Genomic DNA, 19,536 nt, shown 5'->3' with positions numbered 1-19,536 from the left:
TAACATCCACGATCTTTTTACTTCTGGGGAAGCCTACCTTTTGTCTGCTTTGTTAATTATGCTTTTCATCGATTTCATGAAATTCTCAGACTTTTTCTTATTTCCTGACTACGCGATTGGGCAAGCAACACTTTGTCGCATGCCTAGAGCATTTACGAGCATTAGAATATTCGTTTTGTATCTTCATTAACTTTAATTCTTCTACACTTTTAACACAGCACTAGAATTCTCTGATTATTCAGTTACAGATCTTTTAGCATGAAATTTGATGTTCACCATGTGTATAAGTGAGAAACTTTCTACCATTGCTGAATGTTCGTTAGTTTACGGTTATATTTATCACAATACTGTAATTTCAATATGATTTCGCACTTACGTATTGTATTGATTGTGTTCCTGGATACAGCCGTTTCTTTTCATTTTTTTCGTAGGAAATTTCCCCTGACGAAGGGTTAGACCCGAAATGCATCGGGGAGTTCAATGTTACTGGAAATTACATATGTTACTTTAAAGTTGTCTGCTCGACATGAGATTGATAACATGAAGGAGCAACAGTTTCCTGAAGAACTTTATTAAAATTGTCAACATAAGCAAAATGACAAAAGCGTCACTTATTTTCCTTTAACTTTGTTTTGGGATACTTTAAAGCGCTAATGCGCCCATACAGAGTGCTGACGTGAGTCCGTCTTTTCCTTGTAGGAGGACGTTTTTTTTGCCACAAAGATATAGGGTCAGATGTATCAAGCTAAATTGCGATCGTAAACGCTGAAATTCACAGGGCGCATGCATTTGGAGAATCACAATTTGCAATTCCCGAAATGCAATGCTAGTAGGCAATTACGATATTGCCTTAAGGAATCGCAAAATACCACCAACTTCAAGTTGGTGGTAATTTGTGATTTCCTAGAAAAAAGCACTTTTTTCAAAGTGCCATGTGGCACACATATGTATGTGCGCCACATGTGCACACATGCACATTTCAAGGGTGCAACAGGGTGTTTTTTGGAACCCTTACACCCTTGAAATTGCGTGCACAATTAGCGAGTACCTATTGGGTACTAGCTAATTGCGCACACAATTCCCATTCATTCCTATGGGCCTCTTGGCCCGTAGAAATGAATGGGAAGCCATTCCTTATTTGCGGCTCGTAATTTGTGAGTCGCTAATAAGGAATGTGTAGGAATCGCTATTTTAAATGCGAATCCTACCTACATAACAGTTTGAGAGTCCTTAATAGCGATTTGCAAAAAAACGCTATTAAGGACTCGCAAAACTATACTTTGATACATGAGCCCCATAGTCTGTAAAAATGAGAGTTTCACATAGAATAAATGTATACAATACAGCTCGAGTTTATCAAAATTCCTATCAGAAGAGGATGATTTTTTGTGTTTTTGGCAGCTGAGACTGATGAAGAGGATTCAGCTGAAAAATTGGGCTCTCAGAACTGCATTAATTAATATCAAGTGAGACTGGAGAGGAGCTCTCAATATGCACAAACCAACAAACTGTACCATACTGTTACCTATAAATCCCTAGTATATGGTACAAAATGTACCCATGGCCTAGAAGTTAGATGCCAATAGAGGACTGCAGCACCTATTGTGTCATCCACTACAGCGGCAGTGCAAACAGGGGTTCAGGCCTACCAGTGTAGCCTTACTGTAGTAGTGAAAAACATTCAATACGACCTGTCAAAATAAACATCTTTGACAGGTCCAACTTCCCTTTTAAATATTAAAAACTCACCCCTAATTAGGCCTTGTCACCCACAAAGCACAGTGCATTGTATTTAAAAGTAGGATATGTAGAAATTTAAGGTTAACATGTCCTTACAGTGACTAAAAGCTAATTTCCTCTGTGGGAGGCATAGCTAGCCTATGTAGAAAGACAGATTAAAAACCTAATATTGAATCACGGGAATGGGACGAGCATGGAAAAAATTAAATAACTATTTTATTAGTTATTAAAAGTCCAATTTAATGGTGGTCAGACTGTTAATAAAAATTAAGAGTATTTTTAAAAAGTGATCTTTTTTCTGCCTAAAGTTCCTAAAGGCTCATTTGTATTTGCTCTCAACTTCCCCCAGCCTCTGATTACCATTTCAATAGGTATGAAGAGGCATGCCTCCCAGGAGCAAACAAAAGGCTGACCTGATGACTCCTCTGAACCTCACCATATAAGCAGGGTGGGGGCCATGAGTATCCTTTTTCACATTACAGTGTCAAATGCTGGTTGAGTCTCAAATCCTGCTTGACAGGTTTGCTGGGTTTACATATAATAATTTGGGGTGCACTTGAAAGGTGGAGAACAGGATGACAACACAATTCTTGCGTACTTGCTATCTGGTTACTGATGAACCCTGTTTTTGCCTACTAGACTTCTGTCTCAGGGCTCAACATATAACATTGGGGCGAACTTGAAATGAAGGCAAACAGGATGCCAAACCAGTTCTTCTATATCCACTGTCTGGTTGCTGAAAAAACTACTTTTGTTCTATCAGACGTCTGTCTCTGTGTTTACTGTGGGTTCAGGGACTGTCTCAATCTGGACTCTAGTTGCAGATGTGGGAAGACACCAGGATTACTCCAAGACACTCTCCACACACCCCCCAAAGAAAAGAACCCAATTTGGCTGTGGCTGAAGACTTTCGTCATCATGAAAATGCCCAAACTTGGTATGGTTGACCCTGGGAATTTTTACCCTATGGGCTAGGGCATATCCAGTCATTACCACCCACTAGCTCACGCCATGCATACATGTGGCAGCTTCAGGCACCCACTTCAGAACACTTCAGAGACATGTGGAAGATCAGAAAAGAACTGGACCAGCTGTATGTGACTTGAGAGGAGTTCTGAAGGACTGGACCTGATCCCTCTTATACCCAGTACAAAGGAGTGTACTCCAAGAGTCAGCTTGATGACCTCCTGTGTGGCAACAGGAAAACAACAAGCTACAAGAGGTCTTTCCTGCAACTGTCCAGCTGACCTGTGGCAAGTGTACTCAACTGGACCCTGCTGTATGGCCTCTGCCTGACACCCTGTGAGTCTCTAAGTGCCTCCACAGAGGTCATGGGTCTATTTTGAAGTGTACTCCTGTGTTGGATTGAGATATAAAGGACTAAAGTCAGAGGGTAAAAGCTTTGACCCGGATGAACCTAGTTGGTGTATTTGACCTCCACTCCATTACGTTCAATGTGAAATTGCACCTAGGTTTAAGTCTACCGCAACATTTCACAATCATTGGCACTTTGTGCTTCTTGGAAATATTTCAACTTGAAAAAATCAGACCTCCTATTTCCCTTATTGGATGTTTGTCTTTTTGTTGTCATTTTGTTTATCAAATTATACTCTATGTTCCTAATTAGGTTCGGGATTTATTTTTTGTTACATTTTAATTGTATTACTTTTTTGGTACTCCATAAATACTTTGATTTCACATTGCTATAAGCTAAGCCTGTCTGCTCTGTTCAATAGCTACCAGGGGGTTGAAGTCAGGTTAATTTAGGGACTTTGAGGTTTCACCCTGAAAAGGGCTGTGCTTATTCCGTGAGGTGAGTAGTCAACCCCTACACCACAAATAATAATCCAATTTCTTACGTCATTTATTTATTTTCAAAAGGAAGGGACGCTGTCTACAGCTGAACAAATCCATCCCATAATGGAGGAAGGATGTTCGGAGAGCAATAAAGGCTGGCAGAACACTTAAAGAAAATCCAGATTCCACCTACTCCTGCTTGACAGATATAAGCCAAACATTTGAGCAGAGGTTCATGCCGTACACCCCTTTCAGGTTTTCAATGGCAGACAAGCACCAGCTGGACAAACCCTAGTTTGGTCATAAGTCAAACACCAGCTAAAGGGTTACATTGCACAAATGAGGGTGAGTTACTGCTGTGACAGCGCAAGAGTGAGTCAGCTTAAATTGTGTTACCCGGCTACTCTCACCCCTCCATGCCCTCCCAATACAATTCTAGGACCCCAGAGACACTTGTTTTGTCTGGTTTTAATAATGAGGCATCCTCCTGACCTTCTAGAAATTCTTCCCAGAATAACTTCCATTTTCAGTATAAGTAGCAAATGACATATCAAGGTAAAATTAAGACAATGTGGTGAAAGGAGACTTACTCTACTTCTAATATTTCGGGTAGGGCAGCATACGCACCAAGCTGGAAGTTATATTAGCCGAGTTCTTCTCTGACCTGTGCACCTTGTGAAAAACACTTTTTGATAGTGTTGAGACACAAAAGAGTTAATTTTTTTCTGAATGGCAATTAAAACTTTAACCAAATGAGTAGCACAAAGTTGCTAAGACTTACTTGTTGAAAATCATTCATCTAATAGCAGAGCGGCACTGTCACCCCACTGGTAAGAGGCCCTAAGGCACACTGTTGGTCTGAAGAAGTTTATGAAAAGGCCTATGATATTGGATCTCAGGTATTAGAATAGACATGTTTCTCAGAGTTTATTCCTACTCAATTTGTGGACTAGAAAGCCAAGGTTGAATTGTCAGTGGCTTTAGATATTCTTTCAACTATTTAAACTTAAATCTGTCTCCTAGGGGTAGGCAGTGTATTTGTTTTTAATAAGGGTGAAGTGGCTGTGTATTTTTTTTTATTTCAGTGGACAATCTGCCAGACATGTAAAGAATTATTTTTAGAGCTGCCTTCATAGCTGGAAGGAGTTCTTTTAATGGAGCATTTCCAATGCAGATTATGAATATGGCATGCATCATTGTTTCGAAAGTTAGGGAGATGGGATGGCATCTTGTACTTTCCTCAGAAGATTTACTTAAAAATTAGTTTATTTGACAAGATGTTAGGTATGTAGCTTTGGGAGGCCAGTATGATGCCTAATGATTTGCTACAAGCTATAGATAGTTTACTTTTCCACAATAAGTTTCCTTACCTTAAAATGTCCCATTACCCTAAAATCAAATGTAGGTGGGTCCACAGCTAATTCCATAGGTGTGAGCAGAAGAATACATCTTTTGAGGGACCAGCCACAAATATAAATTATTTGATTTCTTTGAAAGAACACTTGTCCTTGCACCTGCCCTGTCATTTTCTGTTTGTCTTCAGTTAGGTATCATTTTGCTCAAAGTATCCAAACGAAGACATATTATTTATTACACCATAATAGCCTTAAAATTATGTGGCTAGTAGTTGACTCCTATTATATGAAGATTATGTTTTTTTTGCTTCTGGCTCCTCATAGAAGTTTAGACTAGAAATGCTCTTGGACTGCCTCCCATCATGGCAAGTATTCTAGTATATTTATTCAAAGATTCTGTCTCAGAATGCAACTAAACAATCAGTTAATTTTTGTTGTGTTAATTTTTAAGCTTTCGTGACATGGTGCGTTTTGTCAGATTGGCAGAAACCAAAATGTCCAAGGCAAATTCTGGCTACAGATAGTAAGATGAGAGCCTGCAAATGGTCCATCCTACCAAACCTCAGAGTAAAATTTGCATATCTATAGCTTCAAATTGTGTTTTACTTTCAGTATAAGTCTCTTGCAAATCTAGCTGAATTGATCATTTCTATTTAAATGGTGGTTGTTTAGATATATACAAGGCACCATTTAAAAATGTTTCTGAATGGCTAACAAACAAAAACACAGCAGGTATGTTGACATTTTAAAATTGTTTGCAATTTTGAAGATAACCGCAATGAATTAATAAAAATCCAAATATCATGAGAAAACACAATTGAGGCTCCAATCTCCACTCTGTTAAGGTGAGTGAGTGATAAGACACTTGCAAACTCTCTTGAACTGAGTGTGAGGGCAAGGTTAACAAAAGAAAGATCATTCAGGAACTTAAATTCATGCATTGCACAGAAAGACCAAGGTGTGTCTACAGACATTTGTTGATGTTTTGTGTTCTTGCACTACTATAAATAGTTATAGTGATATTAATCAGATACACTGACTCAAAGGTGGATGTAAAATATGTGGTTGAATGAAATACCTTCATTTTCTCTGTTGTGTTACTTTCTGGTCCATTCCATTGAACAATGACATTGCCAAGGTCCAGCAGGAACACATCTCCTACATTAAAACTGTTCCAGTTCAAGTCGACCTAGCGCAAGGTGCACAAGAACAGAAAAAATGGAAATTAGAAATAAGATAATTACAGCCCAGATAATATGTTCTCACAGGGATTCAATGGGGAATAAACAATTGATTAAACTATGTAAGAGGTTAGTGCTAATATTTCACACTTTGTGTTACTATTTTACCTGCCAGAGAAGGAAAACATACATACATGCAATGGTCATCTTGAACTACACAAAAAAGTGGTTTTAAACATGGCAACAACACTGAATGTGATCTTGTGTTGTTGTTGTTCTATTATAATTCCAGCATGAAGACACTCATATTTCTCCAGGAAGGTATGATTCCACACAAGTTAAAAAGAGTGAATTTAGTCAGATACACTCAAATCTTTTTTATTTTTGTCCAAACCTATGAATTACTGTTGCTCTTTGTTTGAGGATTTCAATTAGTTGTACCCCGGGCATTATTATGCTAACTTTGTAATTAAAAATGGCAATATCTTTGAAACAAAATATTTATTTTTTAAATAAAAAATTCAGTTTTGATATTCCAGGTATATTGTTTAACTATTTTACTAAAAAAAACTACTTTTCATTCAGTGATACATCTCTTAAATTGTCAATGTATATTTTACATTAAATACATGCATCAAATCATAAAATGCAATAATGAGTAATGTTACGTAAAATGACAATGAAAATCTAACATTATAGATATCTCATACGCTCTTCACAAAAACCTTTCTTAAGAGTCATTTTAACACTTTATCATTTTAGGTTTAAATCTTTTTATTCGGCAATACACAGAAAACACTTTATCATTTTAATGGTGAATTTATGGCATCATTTACATTGCACTTTTCACCAATTTATTTTTAGTTTCTATATCAGGGAAACAGCCTTTATAATCACATGTCGAAAATAACCTTTTACTGTACATCCCAAATGTGTTCAACATCTACAAATAAATTGCCCCCTGTCACCAACTGATATATATTGCCTGTTATCATGAGCTGTGGATCTAAGTCTCACAGGTTCAACTAACGAGTCAAGACTAGGGAATGTAGGGTTGGACATTTATTGTCAGTGTATTTGCTATGCGTTACCTTACCTTCTTTCTGAGTCCTAATTTTATTTCCATTGAGTCATTATCCCTAAGAGTCTTTCCTTTTGCTACAAATCCCCTATTGAATATTTTCTTTTCCTGGACACCCTGTTAGACCTATGACCATTTAATGCCTTAGTTGTCCATAATAAATTTGCTTTCTTGCCTAATGCTACCTTTGCCTTTTTGTCAAGTAAACATCGCAACTTCTGAAAGTCTTTTTCTCTGGTATTCAGTAGGAGGTAAAATGTGTTGCTAATATGGGTTTTGGTTATTTTGTTTAAGAAGTCAGACCCCACCCCTTCCCCACAGTTCCTTATATTACCTTTTTAACAATGGGACCAGTATCTTTTTCTATAATGGAGTGTAAAATTGACAAAATTGGAGCTAATATCTATCCACCTCATTTTGGTTGGCATTAATACATTCCTTGCAGTTCGCTCAAATGTTTATAAGCTAGAAGGGGAAAAGTCTCTATAATGAGCTTGGTGACTAATACTCCCTCTCCTTTTACTTCTATTGGATGGATATAAAGTTCTCTGTCCTTCGATATGCTTAGCAGGAGGTTGATTCTTACTTTTTATTTTCTCATAGCCAACGCCAAAATGTTCACAACTTTCTCGATAGAGATGGCATCCTCAGTTGGTGTACTATTCCAACTCTAGTCTTTCATGCCTTTCAGGTCTATTCTAATATTCTTCGTATCTGGTACATTTGTTTTCTTAGTATGAGCTACTAGCTCACATAAGATGGCCTTAGTTTGTCTATATTTTGATCAACAACAAAGGTTTTAATGTGCATACCCTTTACTAAATCCAGCCCACTTCCACAATGCATGATCTCATTGGATGTATTATATCTAAAATCCATTTTAAGGATTTGTTTTCCCTTCTATCCAGTTTGACCCTTGGTCTACAGCTCCACATTTCTGTGGCATGTGTGTGGTTGAGTGTGATCTGGAATTGACCACAATACGGTGTGCACCAACAGAACAGCCCCCTTTCTTTGATAGGTCAGAATGTTCTGCTTCTTGCAGGCTATCCTAAATTTTTTTCAACTTTTGTGCCCACTTACTTACACTGTAAGCCAAATAATTAAAACATATTGAGTTTCCTATGACCCATATTCGTTACCTGGCGCCTAACTTTGGCGACTTCCAGCTCTTTACAGTATAAAGTGATTTTCATATTCCATAATTAGCCTCCGTAGTGTATGTTTCTGTTTTGTTACCATCATTTTGGAAACATTGGCAAGTAACAGTATACACAGACATTCACCTCTCATACTGAAAACATCAATCTTTTCATCCTGATGGTGACTGCATAACATGATTATTTTCTATTTATAAACAGTAGAGGCCTCTTGGTGTATACTTGTCTTCATAGGGTGGCTTTCAGCTTTATACCACTTTCTACTGAAGAGAACTGTGCATGTTTATTATGATAACACAAATAAGTAGATCTTTTTGTAGAGATGCACATACCTATTTTGTATCAACAGCGGTTTTTAAAACCAAAGAGTGTTGCAGCTTTTGAATAAAAATATAGCTTTAGAGCCCGATGTAGCGGGCTCTATCGGCCATTAAAGACCTGCTCCCGTGTTCAAGGCCCAGGCTGGAGGGGAGGGCCTTAAACAATGGAGCGGTTCTTTAACAAGGGAGTGGGCCTTTAATGGCAGGTAGAGCCTACTATGGAGGGCTCTAAGGCTATTTGAACATTCCACCCCTAGAGGGCAGAATTTTCTCATTTGTAAAACAAAGGCCTCACGAAGCCCGAGGAGGTTGAAATCTCCTCGGGTTATGTGAGGCAACATTGAAATGTTGAGGTATTCAAGATATTACGATATGATTAGCGCAGTATATCTAATGATAGTCTACCTCGTTATGGTGTATTAAACAGTTCGAAATCCCCGATTATGTTTAGTACGACAAAAAGGGCCGAGAAACCGAACCGCCTCCATCTTGGATTGCGGCTCTCTCCCTCACTTGGGAGTCACGTGGTCTTTTCCGCACATCCTCTGTTTTCCCCTTTCCTTGCATTTAATTAGGAGACAGGCTGAGTTGCTGCTGAGAAGCAAGGTCACATCTGCTAAAAGGGAGTATCAGGCAAATTCCTCTAGGCCCGGGACGAGAAGGGAGTCACCCTTTCGACCTTCTCTGTAAAGATAGTAACCCTTTGTATGTGTAACCGAAACTAGAAATAGGCATGAGCTCATTAGGGGCGCCAGGACTAACTGGTACTTTTCCACATATATGGTTTTGTATGCTGTACTGATAATGTATAAAAGTGTGTTACTGTCAAGGAGCCAGCAGTCTTCCTCGGCGCACCTGATGGGTGAGGATCGACGAGGCTCCTCTATATAGAGTTCTGTGGTGGCTAATAAACGTTTGAACCTTCCACGTTGCCAACTGCTCCTTCTTGCATTATATTTGCGGGCCAATGGTAAGCGTGGCCCTTGGAATAATTATTTTGGACACAACAGTTGGCGACCACGAAGGGACCCCGTGAAAGGGTCTTTCCCCCCCCCGTATTCGGGTGGTGGGGTTGGGGGCGTCCTGACCGGTTGGCGGGAGATGAGCCTGAGGATTTCTCCCACCCTGCACGACTTTTCGGTACGTCCCCTGCTGCTAGTTACCCTTCACCGGGGTCCTACGGGCTTAACCCAGAAACTGGATCGATTTGGTCGGGAGGAGTTGGCAGCGGAGAACGAACATTCGTATCTGGGTGCACCCGGTGAGTATTGATTTGATTTTGACGCACGCGTTGTAAACGGTGCATTATTGGTTAAGGCACACGTCGAAGACGGTGTGCTATTTGATTGATTTGAGAGCATTCGTTGAGAACGATGCGTTTTTGATTTTGAACACGGATTGCATTTGTTTGAAGCTCGCGCTGGACAGCGGTGCATTGATTTGAAGACACGCACCGGAGGGTGGTGTCTTGCTTGATCGAGGTTAGCATTACCGTGGTTTGACTCGAAGTACGTACAGGTTGTATTTGATTTGAGTAAAAACGGCGCGCCGAAGGATTACAAACGGATTGCACGTGGAAGGACCCGCGACCTAGACTGGGTAGCCACAGGGCATACTCCTGACGGGGCAAGTCCTCGTTGGGGGCTGGTCTTAGTGGTGAGCCAGGAGGGTGGCCGGAATCCCGCGTGCAGTTTGGTGTTTGGACTGTGAACCAGAGTCGACAGGCTTGGTTCTCTGATACTGATTGTATGTTGTGTATGATTCGTGTTGATTGTTGTTTGTGTATACATGTCTGAAAACTAACCAAAATGTCCTGTTTTAGTAAATTGAATTGTTTTGGCTGCTGCTGTCGAACAAGCGACTCCAGACTAGCGGAGAGCCAACCCGCCCCGCCGGAGGGCAGTCCTAGCCATTTTATGTATGTCAAACATGGGATCTCTCCGTTGTTGTTCTGCACTCTGTGGCATAAGTATACCAAGGGCAATGAGGAGTTACGATGGCCCAAAACGGGCTCGTTTGATGAGAAGAAAATTGCGTTCCTACAGGAACAGCTGTTTTCTAGGCGAAGTAGGCAGGCCATGTTTGATGCTCTAATGGCATGGCAGAAGGAGGCCAAACAACGGCGAATAAGGGAAGAGAAAGTAGCCAGAGCCAAGGCAGGACAGAATGTTACTCAGAAAGCTATGGCCTATGACCGAGAAAGAGTAGAAAAAGGATTGGATTGCATGAATCGCGAATTTCGATTAAAGGTTGATAAGAGCTATGTGACCCGCCCGAGTGCAGAAGATGAACTAGAGGATTTATTGGACACTAGACCACCACCCCCTTATGTACCGCAGAGGATATATCTGGAGGTATCAGGGGCCTCGGCCCCGGTCCCAAATATGTCCCTGGGGGCCTCGGCTTCGGCTCCCCCGGCCACTACTACCCCTCCCTCCCTGCCGAACCTCTCCCGGTTACCGACATCTGTGTCTGAAGTTATGGCCATACTGCCTAATTTATTGACGACAGCTGCAGCCGGGACTCCTCAGCTGTCGCCGGGGTCAATGCCTTCCCCTTCTGTTCTGCCCTCCTCCTCCGCCAGTACCACGCCAGTAGCAGCTGTAACTACTCCAATACGTGCGGCCAGTCTAACTGAGGGTAGGAAGTTGTTCACCCGTTCGGCCTTGGGAACGGAAGAACGAGAAACTATTGCTACACAAGCATCCCAGTGGATGCGACATCCCATTTATACGCTTGCCGATATTTGGAGTACTATGCAAGACTATGAACCGGTGATGCAACAGCATGCTCTGGAGCATATGGCCAACCGTCTTATTTCTGTGTGGGAACAGGTACATCAGGAAGGGAAGGCTCCGGCTATATTATATGATAATCGTGATCAGGTCCATAAATCTCAGTTGACACCGGAGGAGGTGTATGGGAAGGTACAGACTTTGGTCTCTTATAGAACTCGTTTGCAGTCTGCCACTCCCGCCGGATTCTCCCAGTTCCCTATGCGGGAAGTGCACCCTATCTTCCATCCAGAAGTTGCCGCGGTAGTGGATGCCCACGGCGTCGTTACCCGTCCCGGGGTAGACGCCCGGTTCCAGGAACAATGGGTCTATACCCCCTGGAAGCGGAGTGAGGTACTATCCCTAAAAAGCCAGTTGCCAGATCCTAGAAAGAACCCCACCGCATATTACAAGGAACTGACCGAGGCCGCCTCGTCAGCAGTAATGACGTTGGCAGATATTGAATTATTCTTTGCCTTATTAGTGCCGGTGGACATTTGGCGCCAGGTACATGACCAGGACCATGTTACGGAATTTGGTGGGACATGGGATCAACTGAGAAACTGGGATAGAGATCGTAAACCAGGGAACAAGCCCCGACCTGAGATACTGGCCTTGCCTGAGAGAATAATAACTTATATGCATTCACTGATCCCACCCAGGAAAGTAGATTGGGACAAGCTGACGGCCTGTAAGCAAAAGAAGGACGAGAGTGTCTCTGATTTTTTCACGAGGTTTGAGGGAGTGTTCATTGACTTCAGCGGACAGGACTTGGCAACGGAAGGGGGTGTACGTTTATTTGTTAATAGATTTGTAACCAATTTGCTACCTGAGGTATCGGCCCGGTTGCAGGCAGCTGAAAGTACCTGGACGACCACCACGCCCTCCACGATACTGAGCATGGCTCAGTATTACGAGCATCAGGAGAATGAGAGTAAGGATAAGACAGAAAGAAAGTCAAAAGAGTTGAAAACACGAGTGTTACTACAGCAAGTGGAGAGGGGTAGAGGAAGAGGGCGAGGGTTGCAGAATTTCGCTCCAAGAGGAGCGGGACCGACGCAAACAGCTGGGCGAACAGATCTGGGCATAAATCAATGTGCTTTCTGTAAAGAGGAGGGGCATTGGAGAGTGCAGTGTCCGTTACTATTTGAACAGAATACGGCTTCAAGGGGTCGTGGACGGGGAAGGATGAGTGGGCATCGAGGTGGATACACGAGACAAGAACAGGCAGCCCGAGGTGAGAACAGTCAGAATTATTTTGACCAAAACCAGGGTAAACAGTACTACAATGATGGACGTGTAACGGACGAAGACGCCGGGTATACTCAAGCATAGGACAGCCAAGGGCAGAGTAAGGGGCATGTGTCAATCCCGATAGATCAAGCTGGACCTTATGTCCATGCACGATTGTTGGATGCATCAGGTAAGTTTTTGGTTGACACAGGGGCTATGAACAGTTCTGTTTCACGTGCCCTGGTCCCGGGGGCCGCTCTGTCTGGCCAGACTAATGTGTCCGTGGGGTTCTCTGGAACTCCGGTGGTGAGCCCCATTTCTAAACCACTTTCCCTTACTCTGGGACCGGTTACGGTAGAATCGCCTTTCCTCCTCACCTCCCAGTGTGGGGAAAATCTCCTGGGTATGGATATATTAAAAAGATTGCATGCCCACATCTATTGCTCCCCCGATGGAGTTTATCTGACCATTCGGAATACCTCTATCCCCTCCGTTCAATGTTTTTCGAAAACGGACTCACTACCTCCTGAGCTTGCACAACTCCCGAAGGATCTTTGGGCCCTGGGGGACACTGACGTAGGATTCCTACAAATTCCCCCGGTGTCCATCACCCTGAAACAGAATGCCAAATTGCCGAGGATCCCACAGTATAAAATAGCCCCCGCAGGGGAACGCGCTTTACTGGCCATTATTTCTGACTTGATTAGAACAGGGGTGGTGGAGGAAACGGCTTCTAATGTCTGTAACAGTCCCATTCTTCCGATTCTTAAACGAGCCCCCGTACCCCAATCCCCTGATTATGCTGATACCTACCGATTTGTGATTGATTTGCGAGAGATTAACAAGATTGTGGTACCCCAATATCCGGTGGTACCAGACATTAATTCCATTTTGACTATGATTCCTCCCACTGCAACATTTTTCTCGGTGATTGATTTGAAGAATGCTTTCTGGAATACATCCAGATAGCAGACATTTGTTTGGTTTCTCATTGGGGGGCCGCAGCTTTAGATTCTGTCGCGCCCCCCAGGGGTATACCGAAAGCCCTAGTATCTACAGCCAAGCCCTAAAAAGAGTATTGGATTCTTTACAATTGCCGCCAGGTAATGTCCTATTGCAGTATGTTGACGACCTCCTTGTGGCCTCTGATACAGAACAGGGTTGCCGCGATGCTACGGTTACCCTGCTACGGCATTTGGCCACTCATGGTAACAAGGTGTCGCTCTCTAAATTTCAATATTGTCGACCGGAGGTGACCTATCTCGGTCATCTCCTGTCGAAGGAGGGAAGACGGTTGACTTCTGAGCGCATCGCAACCATAACTAACATGCCTGTTCCTTGCACGCAACGTGATGTCCGCGCTTTGCTTGGTATAACCTCCTACTGTCGCCAATGGATTGCTAACTATTCTCTCTTGACTAAACCTTTCTTGTATCTAACTACGAAGGATGTGCATGAACCTTTACCTTGGACTGAGGAATGCCAGACTGCCTTTTCTGCTCTGAAAACTGCTCTTTGCTCCGCTCCTGTGCTTGGCACCCCTGACTACCGGAAACCTTTTGTGCTCTACGTGCATGAGGTGGACGGTTGTTCTCTTTCAGTGTTGACACAGGACTTTGGTGGTAAGCAAAGGCCTTGTGCATATTTCTCGGCGGTTTTGGATAACGTCGCCAGAGCACTTCCCAGTTGTCTGAGGGCTGCAGCGGCAGTGGCTGTAGCGATCAGACAATCGGAAGGGCTAGTCCTGAATACGGATCTGACAGTGATGGTGCCTCATGCTGTGGACGTATTATTAAACAGGACACAGACGCAGCACTTAACTAGTGCGCGTCTTACAGGGTACGAATTGACCCTGTTTGCACCTCATATAACGATCAAACGATGTGTTAACTTGAACCCTGCCACGTTGTTGCCCCTCCCTTCAGGGGATGGTGGACAAGACATACATGATTGTATATTTCGAACTGAAGAAGAAACCAAGGGCCGGATAGATCTAACTGACATCCCACTATCTGATGCCCAAGGAGAATTGTATGTTGATGGGTCCTGTTTTAGATTACCGGATGGTACGACAGCTGCGGCTTATGCGATCACTACCCTGCAAACGGTAGTCGAGGCAGCCAAGATACCATACCGGTCGGCCCAGGCGGCCGAATTGGTTGCATTATTCAGGGCCTGCGAGTTGGGGAAAGGTTTGAGGCTAAATGTCTACACCGATAGCCAGTATGCGTTCGGTGTAGCACATAGCTTCGGGAGGTTATGGGCGGAAAGAGGATTCTTGACATCTCATTGCGAAAAGATAAAGAATGGACCATTAGTTGACCGATTGCTGCCTGCATTAACATTGCCTAAAACCCTGGCCATAGTGAAATGCAGTGCACACAAGGCTATAGTTGATGATGTGGGGAGGGGAAATTCCTTTGCGGATAGAATCGCCAAAGAAACAGCCCAGTCCGACGCCATTTCCATGTTTGTGGTGACAAAAATGATAGAGGCAGGGGTTTTTAACAACACCATAGACAGTGTGAAAGAGCTACAAAAGGAGGTGACCCCGGAAGAACTGACATACTGGCAAGAACAGGTGGGGAGGCTTGATGAGAATGGATGTTGGACTGACTTGTCAGAGAAGTGTAGATGGTTACTGCCAAACGCATTTGTAAATGCAGTAGTAACTATGGCGCACGGACCTTCACATATAGGGGTCCAGGGCATCTGTGCCACATTGGATCCTGTCTGGTATAATATTAATATCCATAAGACAGCTAGGAACCTGGTTCAGCATTGCATGATTTGTCTCCAGCATAATCCTGGGGTTAGCATTCCCGTCTTGGCGGGTAATTTTGCGCCGCCCACCCTGCCTTTTGAAGTACTTCAAATGGATTACATACAGCTAGAACGAGTTAACAATCTGAAATACGTGCTGATGGTGATCTGTACTTTTAGTAAATGGGTGGAGGCGTATCCCATAAAGGAAAATACTGCCCTGGCAACCGCGAAAGCTCTGGTAAAGGAGTTTTTCCCCCGATATGGGTTGCCACGGGTGATTTGGAGTGACAACGGGACACATTTTAATGCTGACTTAGTTAAGCATGTATGCAAGGGTCTGTCCATTCAGCAGAAGTTTCACGCAGCCCGACATCCTCAATCAGCGGGTCTGGTTGAGAAATATAATGGGATTTTGAAATTGAAACTGGCTAAACTTCAGGACACGACAGGATTAAAATGGCCTGATCTCCTGCCCCTGGCCCTGTTGTCCGTAAGGACTACCCCCCATTCCCGGAGCGGTATCTCCCCATATGAAGTAATTTTTGGCAGACCTGCCAACGTGTGGGGAGTACCCCGGCCCAAATCCTTCAGGGACATCGACCATCCTATGTTGACTGATTATTTGTATGCTTTGACTAAAGATCTCCATTCCATTCATCAACAGATATCTGCCGTACTGCAGCCCCTGCCGGAGGGACCTGGACACAGCGTGGAACCTGGACAGTGGGTCTTGGTTCGAAACTACCAACGAAAGTCGAGTTTGGATCTGCGCTGGTCCCGACCGTACCAGGTGCTCCTGGCAACGCGAACGGCGGTAAAAGTCGAAGGTAAGCAGCGCTGGATCCATATCTCCCATCTTAAGCGAGTTCCTCTCCCATTGCCAAGGGAGCAGCTTGACCAGGAGGAAGGCCTGCCAACTCAGGGCGAACCCAGCACTGGAGAACGACTTTCCCTGGACACCCGCAGAGAGGTTGGCGGGCGAGGGGAGAGTGCTGTGAGCCTGAAAGACCCTTTTTGCGGCCACTCAATTGCTCAAAGCGAGGCGTCTGGTCGTGAGCCCAGCGCCTCGTCTGATCCCACTGTGCCTGTTTTGTTTGTGAATCCTGAAACCCCTGGTCGGGATCGATATCACCTGCGGCCCCGGAGATAGGGAATCCCCGGTCTAGCCTTGGCGAGTGAAGTTGGAGGCCTCGGCAAAGGGACCTGGGGATTGGTAGAACACTGGACTGAACTCGTTGAGAGCATGGAACTTTCAGTAAAGCTCTGTTCAGAACGAAGGTAGAGACATTGGTTGGATTGGTGGGGGCCCAGGTGGAGTTTCCTTTCAACAAGGGTTGCGTCAAGTGCGACCCCAACGCGAGAAGTTTTTATCTTTTACTTTTTGGTTTCTCTGAACAATAGGAGTCTGCCTGTGAGGCTCTATACGGACACAGGAAAGAAGCACCCTCCGGCAGGTCGGACTGCTCGTAGCCCTTTTCCCGAGATTATATTGGACTTTTAGTGAGAAAATGTACCCTTTTGCTCGTTTTGTCCCTGAAGAAGGGCGGCCCATAGTACCTCGTACCATTCCCCCGCATTTGCCAATGTTCTCCTCATGGAGCTTGCGGGTTAAAATTGTTTTCATTTCTATATTGATTGTATCATTTGTACTATGCTTAGGTCTGTTTATATATCTAGAGTTTCGCCATCCTGTGCACACCTTGATAGTGTCTACCCCTGCTCCTAAGGAACATCATTTCCAGACTTTTGCCCCCCATAAGGAGAGACACCGACAGACATATGTACATAATGCTTTCATTGAGATGCTACACCAGACTCATAGTTCCACAAATGTTACTAATTGTTGGGTCTGTGGTCTTCTTCCGTCAGTGATGCATAAGCAAGATTTGTTCATATCAATGCCCTTGTCTTATTTAGGTAGTTGCGAAGCCTGGTTCAAAATGTTATCCATGCTATATGAACACTACGCTATAGATGAACGTCGATTCTCAGAGAAGGATTATGCCTTTATTTTCGCCTATATAGAGACACACCAAGGTTTTACTCCTAATGCTGAGGGGACGGATGGTACCCTTGATCCTACCGCCTGTATGAACGTATATACTGATCATGAGAATGATACCTGGTTGAGGGATGAAGTGTTGGATTTCATGACCTTTAATTTTACTGAGTATTTCAAGTATTTCCAGGAGCGAAATGTCTCAGATGAGAAAATCATTCCGGTGCCGGTATTGAATACGTCCTCCTCCTTCTGCGTGCAGGGTACTGGACATCTATCCGTAGGTTATAGTAGATGTAATTACACTTATAAACTACAGACTTTCAGTAGTCCCCCAACACTCACCCCTCCCAATGTTTATTTCGTGTGCGGGGAAAATGCATACACTTGGCTACCCAGGGGATGGGCAGGTCGATGTTACTTATCTTTTCTTTACCCACCGGTCTACATAGCTCCTTCTGATTATCACAAATCTCATTCCTTAAATAGGCCGAGCCTAAAAGCTGAAGCCGCCAGTAATGATGCCACTGACCAGACTGACACTCCAGCCCAACACTTCGTTGATATCATAAAAGGGGCATTGCCTATATGGGGACCCATCCTCAATAGTAAAGAAGTCAGGAGGCTATCTAGAGTAGTGGAGGGGGTGGTTAATACTACTGCAGGAATATTAACTAATATCACAGTGGAGCTCCAGGCAACCCGGCTTGTGACCCTCCAAAATCGTCTTGTTTTAGATGTTATCCTAGCTGATCGCGGAGGAGCTTGTAGAGTCATCGGCAGCTCCTGTTGTGTATATATACCTGACTCCGCCCCTTCTGTCCATTTAGCCATTCAGAAACTGCATCGGCTAGCCTCTGAAATTCACACCGAGACTGGTACTTGGTCTTTGTCCGGGTGGTTTTGGGATCTGGTGACCACCTGGGGATGGAAGTTATTTATGATTCTTTTGGGAATAGTGGGGTTCATTTTCACCTGCTGCCTTTGTCTACAGTGCGGGCCTGCTTGCTGTGCATATTGTGCTGCTCAAGTTCGCCGATCCATCCCTAGGCCCGAGCCCGTCCAAACCAGAATAGATACTCAGCGGGCTCAGAAGGAGACGCACGACATAATGCAGATTGATGAGGGTATTTTCGAAGACTGACCTCGTTATTAGCTATGCTGCGCTAAAAGGGCCGTTCTGAGGTATTCAAGATATTACGATATGATTAGCGCAGTATATCTAATGATAGTCTACCTCGTTATGGTGTATTAAACGGTTCGAAATCCCCGATTATGTTTAGTACGACAAAAAGGGCCGAGAAACCGAACTCACTTGGGAGTCACGTGGTCTTTTCCGCACATCCTCTGTTTTCCCCTTTCCTTGCATTTAATTAGGAGACAGGCTGAGTTGCTGCTGAGAAGCAAGGTCACATCTGCTAAAAGGGAGTATCAGGCAAATTCCTCTAGGTCCGGGACGAGAAGGGAGTCACCCTTTCGACCTTCTCTGTAAAGATAGTAACCCTTTGTATGTGTAACTGAAACTAGAAATAGGCATGAGCTCATTAGGGGCGCCAGGACTAACTGGTACTTTTCCACATATATGGTTTTGTATGCTGTACTGATAATGTATAAAAGTGTGTTACTGTCAAGGAGCCAGCAGTCTTTCTCAGCGCACCTGATGGGTGAGGATCGACGAGGCTCCTCTATATAGAGTTCTGTGGTGGCTAATAAACGTTTGAACCTTCCACGTTGCCAACTGCTCCTTCTTGCATTATATTTGCGGGCCAATGGTAAGTGTGGCCCTTGGAATAATTATTTTGGACACAACAATGTTGATGCTCCGGGTTTCTACCAGCCATTAGAATCCCGGGGCACTCCATTGTCTAGAATGGAGCTCTCAACATTCTAATGTTCTAGTGATCTTTAGACCAATGAGATAAGGAATTGAGCATTACTCTATTGATTTCAGTCAACTCCCCGTCCATATAGTTCAGCATGAGAATCAAGAAGGAAGATTGGTTGGTAGCTGCTCCGGGCTGAGCTGTCACCATTGAAAATGTTTCAACCTCTTTCTTCCACCATGATCCTGCTACAGGTATGTGCTACAGCAACATTTATGACGCTATTACCACAATTACAAGTGGTGCC

At 43.7% G+C, this 19,536-nt stretch overlaps 1 protein-coding gene across 2 annotated transcripts in view; it reads right to left on the bottom strand.

The window, feature by feature from the left end:
- The window catches only part of AVIL (advillin), a 289,261-nt gene that overhangs the window by 139,823 nt on the left and 129,902 nt on the right, over nt 1-19,536 (bottom strand). For both annotated transcript variants that reach the window (XM_085600802.1, XM_085600801.1), the window contains exon 6: nt 5,971-6,081. In XM_085600802.1, the coding sequence (XP_085456928.1) occupies nt 5,971-6,081 (111 nt within the window). The remainder of the gene's footprint in view (nt 1-5,970; nt 6,082-19,536) is intronic.

Source organism: Triturus cristatus, chromosome 4_2 (genome assembly GCF_964204655.1).
Source record: "Triturus cristatus chromosome 4_2, aTriCri1.1, whole genome shotgun sequence".
Classification (NCBI taxonomy): Eukaryota; Metazoa; Chordata; class Amphibia; order Caudata; family Salamandridae; genus Triturus; species Triturus cristatus.
Note: the sequence above shows the minus strand (reverse complement) of the source record. Positions and strands in the feature narration are given on the sequence as shown.